General features: G+C 31.1%; 1 protein-coding gene across 1 annotated transcript; it reads right to left on the reverse strand.

Moving 5' to 3' along the window:
* Positions 1–5,589: 5,589 nt before the first annotated feature.
* On the reverse strand, positions 5,590–8,254 carry LOC113867453 (F-box protein CPR1-like). Its single transcript, XM_027502796.1, has one exon. It carries the CDS (start codon positions 8,138–8,140, stop codon positions 6,839–6,841), a length of 1,302 nt encoding a protein of 433 aa, XP_027358597.1. The 5' UTR covers positions 8,141–8,254; the 3' UTR covers positions 5,590–6,838.
* Positions 8,255–9,099: the final 845 nt, after the last annotated feature.

Below are 9,099 nucleotides of genomic sequence, written 5' to 3' on the forward strand. Positions count from 1 at the left end.
ACCGCTTCTTCTGGATTAAAGCTCTAAAGTATTCACTTTGAGTACTTAGAGTGAATACTTTCACTTTATTTTGCTGAATCTACTTCAGAGTTGTCACTTTATGTACCTAGAGTGATAACTTTCAGGCTTCATCAATTGATTCTTCACTCTTTAAGTCCAATTCTTCCACTTTCTTCTATTTCTTCATTTGATTCTCATACTCATAACCTCTAATTCAGATTTTTTGCACAAATTCATTCTAATCAACAAAATTATATCAAAATTAGGATCAAATCTAAAATAACTATACTACTTAAAGAACTTTGAACATTAAAGCATTTTTATGTGATTTTCAGCTTTACTAATCAACTTAACTACTCAATAACTACTAAAATGCTAGTAAAATGTGAATTTATCAACACCGGAGACCTTCGAGAGGATGAGGAGCTGACTGTAACACTCTCATTTTTTAATTTATTATTATTGCAATTAATATTAGTTGTTTGTGCATGTTATTTAAAATTAGAAGTGTTTGATTGAGGTGAACTGTAACATCCCTACTTTATTAATTATTAATTTTATACTTGATATGAATTGTTAATGTATGTTGCTTGAAATTAAGAAAGTTTTAGATGTTTGAATTGTAGGATTTTTTGCTGTAGCGAGATATGTCTCGCTATAGCGAGAAATCAGCATCTAAAAACAGGCATTCTGGTCCTCTCTCGCTGTAGCGAGGATGATCACGTTGTAGCGAGGAGCTCTCGCTGTAGCTAGAATGACAAATAACAAAGTGCAATTTTATCTGGTTTTTTCGCTGTAGCGAGAGAAAGTCTCACTGTAGCAAGAATTAGTCGCTGTAGCGAGAATTGGCTCACTATAGCGAGAATGTCGCGAGTTGAGAGGTATTTAAGGGTTTCCAAGTTAAGAAACTTAGATTATAATCCAAGTCACGACACCCATACGTTCCTTCTTGAATTACACAACACAAATGAGAGTAGGAGCACCACATGCCTCACACTTATTTCCTGACTAATACTCTTGACCATGTTTTTGCTAAAAGGGGTCGAGTCGGCACACGTTGTATCCGTGTAGTTGCGGCTATCCAGCGACTATTTATGCTAAGGAAGACCTCGAGGGATCCCAGGGGCAGTGGAAATGACAGTGTAATTGAGAATGGAATTGAATATGGAAATGAGTATCGAAAGGATAAATAGAGATAAACATAATTTAGATGCATAACTGAATTGTTATATATGCATGTTGAATGTTTTATCTGTATTATTGAATTCTCTGTGTATGTATGCTTGGTAATGAATGTAGAGACTCATCCTTACGTAACCATTTCAGGGAATCCAGATGACAGCACCCATAGAGGGAATGAGAGTAATAGATAGTTCTGTAATAGATAATGTAAATAATGTATTTGGCGAATACCAGAGACTTAGTTACTTTAAAATTCTTGTTTATGATAGTGAAGTACTTAGTGAGGTAGTTATGATGAAGTTGAAATTAGCTTTTAGCATCCCTTTTGATTTGTCTGTGTATCGAATCCATCATACCCTCTATATTTATATCTTTTCTGGCACTAAGAGAATCCCAACAGTAGTAACATATCTGGTCACGTACCATGACCACAACCATTCCAGAACACCATTGCGATGGACACTTGAGTAGATTACGGGTACTCAGGTCACCACCAATCCGGGTGATCTGTACCTTAGCTTAGATGACGAGCTGGATTCTGAAGACCTAGCAATGATAGAGGGTTGGCACAGAAAAAACTAGTGCCACTTAGTCATTGGTGAGCAGACTGCTCATTAGGACCATTACTATTTTGATATTTGTAAATGTAAATGAATGGTCCTGATGTATTTTGATAACTCTTATGTATATTTGGAGGTACTGATATCTACTGTACATTATGAAAACATGATCATATTATTTGATGTTCTCTTAACCAGTTTTAAAGGCTAATGTCTTATTATTCAGGTCTTTCCGATTTAAATTTCTGTTATTCTGAATTTTCTCCAATTTTATATTGTTATTATGTTGATTAAAAATAAGGATGTTACATGAACTATAGGATATCTCGCTGTAGCTAGAATGACAGACAGCAAAGGAAGAAAACTTCTGGTTTTTCGCTGTAGCGAGAAAGACGCGAGTTTGAGAGATATTCAATGAACTCTCGCCCTAAAATCTTCATTTTCAACCAAATCACATATCCCTCTCCATCCTCTTCGTTCTCTCCTTCTTCTTTCTTAGAGAAAACCTCCAATAACTCTGGATCTTCTTCAGATCTGAGCTCAAACATCCGTTCTTCTTGGATCGAAGTAAGTTTCTCAGAGGTCAAATCTCTATTTCATTTCTTTTCTTCAGTTCTCTTCTCATCTTCATATCTCTACCTCGAAATACTTAGAAAATCTTATCTTTTGGAAGATCTCTCCATGAATACTGTGGAATCTCTCTGTAGATCACTCAAAGAGCTAGTTTGGAGGAACCGTTATCAAGTAAAGGGAGTATTTTCTAGCTGTAGTTATATATGTATATATAGATCTAGTGGTTCTTCGAGAAATATGAGTATCTTACTTAGTAAAGTTTTGTAAATTTTGATAGTATCATATGACAAAGGTGTATTTTGATATAAAGAGAGGTTTGGAGTTTATTTTAAACTGATAATATCAGATTGTTAGAGAAAATATGGGCTTAAATAGTATTAAGAGATTTTAGAACTGAGTTCCTTAAGATGTATATGAATTAAGTAATAAAAGATATACTATAATGAACTTTAAGTTAGGAGACTATATATTGAGATTGTACGAGCTGGGCTGAGTCCGAAGGTGTTCGGCCCTCAGCATATTGTATTGATGGTATGGTGTGATATTGCGTGGTAATCTTTGTGATAAGTTTGATGTATTGTATTGGTTGCGTAATATGACTTTGTATGACAACTTTACATGTTGAACTAGTAGAATTATGAAAGTGAATGAAGTGCTGAATAAAAGTGAAAGCATGTGATGTATGAATGAGAAATGAGAATATGATTTAGAAAGAATATGAGGCATGATTATATTACATGAGTCCATGCAACTTGAAACATAGTGATTATGATATAAATTATAGCACATTGAAAGGGTGTGTTATCATATATATTGTAATCCATGAATTTATATAAATTGTGACTCATGAATCATGACATGCTGATTGATGTAAAGAATGTGAAATGAGAAATGTTGAGAATGAGAAAGAGAATGAGTATAGATAGTACAACGATACACTGGGGGTATAGAGTTAAGGAGAAGATTTGGAAAATCTTAGGGAAATGAGGATGGTGAATGTTAACAATGAAAAGGGTGCACAATAAATTATTGAAAATAAACATTCACAGGCCACACCCTCATCTCCCGACGAAGCTCCTGACTATACCTTTGCTAAAAGGGGCCGGGGCGGCACACGTGTATCCGCGATGTTGCGACCAGCCAGCAGCTATCTATGCTAGAAGTCTTCAAGGGATCCCAGGGGTAATTATTATGATGAAAGGGATATAGATGAGAGGTGGTAAAGAATATGTATGATATGTTATATGTATCGTAGCAGATCAGTTCATGTTGTTATGGTACGTGTGTTGTAGTACATCGACGGGTGTTACTGGGATAGATGTATCGTGACACATGCATTGAAATGATATGATACATGTATAATAACATACAGGTCAGCATAGAAATGTATGTATAATGAGTGAAATGTTATATATGCTTGATGAATGATTGTATGACTACATGTATTTGAATGAGAATGAATTAGAATAAAGTATTAGGCTACGACTCTAATTATTATTATTAGTTAAGATATACTAAAAAAGATTTAGTGGGCAGGAAATACTCACCCTTACTGATTATTTTCAGGTAATGAAAAAGAAGAAATGGAGACAAATGATCTGTTCTAGGGTCATACTCATCAAGGAGTTATAGGAAAAGAACTGCTCGGATATAATAAAGTTTTATGAAATAAATGTATAAATTTTTAATGTATTTTCATTCATTTTAAAAGAGAAATCTTGTGTGAAGAATATATTTGTATATTTCTAAAGAAATATTGTAAATTCGTCAAGTTTTCTAATTCATGTTTCCATACTGTATCATTTATACAAAGTATACAAATTTTCCTAATTATGTTTTAATAATATTAGTGTTAAATATAAATTAATTTCAATATGAAAGAGGGATGTTACACTAGACAAGATAGAGAGCTGGCATAGTGATGAAGACCAGGGTCATGGTCTCAGTATTTTGGGATATGAGTGATCTGCTCATTGGGATGTAGTATATTTTGATTTTGTAAATTTTTAATTTAAGTCCTGATATATTTTGAGATACAGTTTGTAAATATTAAATTCATGTATTAAATGAAATTTAGCTATGCATTTTATTTCCTTATTGATTCTTGTGTAATGGAAATTATTAAAGTTTTAAATCACATTTTTGTTAATTGTAGAATCTTTGAAATTTTCATAAATAGATTTATTGGTAGGAATTTTTAGTCTTACTATTTTATTATATCGCATGTTTCGCAACAAATCCATTTTTATTTCCCCCAATTCATTGAAAAGTTTGCGTATTTCAAAAGGTGAAAAAAAAAATTTAGGCGTTACATCAAGGGCAGCAACTTATGATCCTATTTTTACATTTTACATCTCATTTTTTTATCTTGTTTATGTCTTATCCCTTTCACGCCTTTACTCATCTCTTCCACATCTTCAATCTTGGTATTATCTAGTCATTGACGACTATTAGAGCTTTGAGAATGTGTCGGATGAAGAACTCTTCTCATCTCTCCTCTATTGGAGATTCTTTTAGTTTGCATTTACTTTTTGAGTGTTATGGATTTGTTTAGTATTGTTTGATTTCTTTTTATATTATGTCTAGCTAAATCCATAGTTAGAGCTATGGTGAATTCTTTGCATGATTTTATGAGATATTTTTTTTTATCAATAATAATTTCATGTTTTCTTTCTTGATTAGTGTTTACCCTATTATTCTATATTTATATGTTTGTAATTGATAACTCTTAAATATATTATAATTAATTATATTGTAGGTGATCGTACCATATACAACAAATGGATTTATATGGTAAAATGGGACAAAGAATTAAGCAAATAAAATTTAATTTTTCTCTTTCAATCGTTATTAAATTAACAGCTCATAGGTCTTTTAATCTTTTTCTTCCTTTTATCTTACATGATCATTGGGAGTAATAGCTTAAGAAAAATATTGTTAACATTGCATGACCATTGAGTATCAATAAATTTAGTATAAGTGATTGATAATCATAGAAAAATTGAAATTACAATTAATCTAAAAAAAATATAAAAAATTGAAAAGGTGAAACCATACACCCTAGATTCATCTTGATTAATTTATTGTTTTGCACTATTATTAATTCTATTTTAATTATTTTCATATTTAAATTCTTCTTGTATTTAATTTCATATACTTTAAATTTAAATAATTAAATTAAAAAAAATTTAAAATTCTAATTAGAAACAATACTTGTGGAACATTATTTCAAAAACTTATTTTAGAATTATTTATTATTTTTTTACGGGTACACTTATTCACGAACAATAGTGAATAATAAAAACATATTTACTATATCAATTCAAATTCTAAATCCAAAGAGTGATGAAAAAGAGGGAATTAACTTGACCATTGAAAATAAGAGAGAGGAATGCTAGAGATAGAAAGGACATAATTATTGAACAATTTTGTTTGTAATAGAAATAGATATTAAAAAATAATGGGAGTGACCATGCAGTGAAAATCATATGAAAATGATAAAGGTGTATGATTATGAAGTGTGAAATAAGGAGCAAAAGGAGAACGGAGGAGATAGGTTGAAGGAGTTGTAGCAATTGAAGTTTTGAATGATAAAAGAGAAGAAAGTGAGTAAGAGAAAAATAAAAGCAACGTATATAAATATTTGCTTAAGTGAATTGTTTAATCAAATATTTTTTTTTACTTAAAGAAATCGTTTAAATAAAAATAAAACTTTAAAGCTCTACTTTTGACGTCGTGTAGTTCGTTTATAGCAATTTAGATAATAGATAAATTTATGTAAAACTTACATATCCTCCTTAAATATATTTTGGTTGTTTGGAAAATTAAAAATTGACATTATATATATAATATTCTACATAATTATTTTTTATCTGTAACTTTTTTTTTTTATCTTTTTATATAAATAATCCTAAAAATACATTATAAATCATATAAAAAAACAACTTTAAATGTTTATTTTTGGACGTCTAAACAATACTTTCCAATCAAATATAACGATTCAGTTTATGTATTGACGAAAAACAAAGCCAAGGCAAGATAGTTACTAGCATTGAGATCATCCTTAAGTGGAAGTCTCCAGTTTCCACAACTTCCATAACAAGAAGAAATCAATAAAAGATTCTCCATAAAATAAATTGCATCATTTTTTGTAGATAATATTTTATTCATGAAAATTAAATAAAAATTAATGCAATTAATTTGTAATATAAATATTTTAATTTTGTTGGACCATCTAAAACGAAGATTGATGCACATTCAACAATCTTAAGTTTCAATTTCTAACATTCAAAAGACGAAAGTGCTAACACCTGCGCCTCCTTGGTCGTGCAAAAACCTGAGTTTCTTCAACAAGAAAACTATTATTTAACTAATACATCAAAGATGCTATCAGATAATGTCATCTTGCGTGACAACTAACTAAAAGGCTCTGGATCTACAAGCACTAAAGCAGACCAAAGTCCCTAACAAAGTCTCTGAAAAATCAATTCTAGTTCAATTTATAAAAAGGAAACAAACAAAGATCACTCACTTTGATGTAGTAAAGGGTCTGGAACAAAACTACACGAAAAACATTGGTGACCAATTTCGTTTCCCCTGTGAAGTGAAGCAAGACTTTCCATGTACCTCGCAGCTCTTGTTGAATCATACTTTCCATAAACCTGAAGATCCCTTGTTTGTTCCGAGTCATAAAGCACCAACCTTTCGTTGCTGTCCTTCCAAAGAAATCGATTGCTCCCATAAAACCCCACGAGCTTGTAAATCACTAGCACGGGTCCAACACTGTATTGCTTAACCCAAGACCCTTGGTCCCAGTAATCTTTCATCACCCACACGTCAAAGCGCTTCTCTGTTCCCTTTACGGGGTAAACAATGACACCAATTGTAGCAGATTCGTTGAAGGGTGCAAGAGTTGCAAACTCCTCCTCAGAAGAACAACGGATTCTTGGTACCTTTATCTTCCTGAAGGTTTCATTAACCATATCAAATGCTAGAACAACATCTTCTGTTCTATCAGACTCATCAACATAACCCCACCAATGACAACAATTGTTAACATAAGTGTAAACCCGAGAAGAACCCCAAATTTCAATTGGAAGTGGGAGAGCATCATCAAGTTTTCGCCATGAATTGGAATTAAGACTATACAACTCAGCTGTCCAGTACCCAAGTTTTCTTTCATCTGTTTCCTTCAACCAAAGGTCTTTGACCACAACAACTTTGTAGTCATTAGTTTTGGGGTCAAAGCCAAACCCTGCATAATCAGTGATAGAATGAGTCCCATGTGGACTAGTGAAACGGGAATCAGGCAAAGCCCTGAACTGTCTCAGAGAAGGATTTATCATGACATTAGGATTGCCTTCTAAGAAGTATATGCCATTACAAGGACCCATGATTTCGGTCCAATACTTGTGGTCAGAGTTGTATTCATAGGGAGGGTTCAAAACATCAGAGGAAACAAGTTCTTTGGGGTCATTCACATTCCAAGAAAGAACAGAAATGTATGTTTTGAGGCCAGAAAGAAAGGGTCTCCGAATAACCAAGAGATGCTCATCTTGGGTTTGAAGATTGTTATAGACAACATAGTAATTGGTAATAAAATGAGGATCGGTTATGAGATCGAACCAGGACTTGCAAACGCACTTGCATAGCATCAACACCTTCACGGGCAACCTTGAAAGCACGTTGGACACCAATTCCCGAGGCAAATCATCGATCCTCATCCTCTCTTTCCTTTCTTTCAACACTTGGGAATGGGAACTAAGAACAAGGATGGTCATAAAATATAATGTATACAAGACAGCGAATAAAACTAGTACGGTCATTGGCTTCTTCTATGCTCTCTGCTACAATCCAAAGAGCGGGTCAAATTTGGCTGTGAGAAATATCATCATTCATATAATAAATATTCAAATACGTCAAAATAATAGAACTAGACTTTTTACAACTCTCTTATTAAACTAGATAACGATAAGATAACGTCAATCCCATCGCCATACATACCAAGTAGCCTGTAGATATTTTGCAGAGTGGTCTACACCTCCTTCAGTATACGTGTTACCTTTCGTTCCTTATAAATATCTTTATTTTTGTTTTAATTTCTTTTTATTTGAATTTAGCTTGAGTTTTCTAGTATTGATAATTCACCTAGTTTTAGTTATTGTCATAATCATTATTCACTTTTAAGTAATGATGCAATAGATAGATCGTTACCATCACAAGTTTTACATGATTTTGGTGGATATGATAAAATGAAAAGATAAAATAATTTATCCTATATTATCTTAATTTTGGTGTTTGTTTATTAACCGACATGATAACTTATTTGCAGTTAGTATATTCTATTATTATAATTCAAATTTTTATTCCCAGAAAATGATTGAAAAAATTAAAATAGGATGACTTTTTTATTATATTTTTATTTATACTTTATATTGTTTTTAATATATTATAAAAATACTTAAAAAATTATAATTTTATATTTTTTATAAAAAATCATATGAACATTTTAATAAAAAATAATTTAAAATATTTTTAAGAAAATTATATTTAAAAATTATAAATTTTTTAATCATTTAAAAATATTTTTTAAAAGTTTATAATTTTTGTCCTAATTATAATTCTTACCTAAAAGTAAATTTTAATTTTAAAAAATTAATAAAGTCATATAATATATATATATATATATATTATAATTTTTTTACACTATAAATATTAATTTGGTAAAATTATTTTTTAAATAAATTTTTATTTTTAACAAAATACTTCCATGCAGTACATGAGT

The sequence above is a fragment of the Abrus precatorius genome, unplaced genomic scaffold (assembly GCF_003935025.1).
Source record: "Abrus precatorius isolate BTA unplaced genomic scaffold, Abrus_2018 Scaffold5, whole genome shotgun sequence".
Classification (NCBI taxonomy): domain Eukaryota; kingdom Viridiplantae; phylum Streptophyta; class Magnoliopsida; order Fabales; family Fabaceae; genus Abrus; species Abrus precatorius.

Excerpts from the sequence above, each read along its gene's own strand:
- LOC113867453 (XM_027502796.1), bottom strand. The coding sequence starts at position 8,140 with ATGACCGTACTAGTTTTATTCGCTGTCTTGTATACATTATATTTTATG.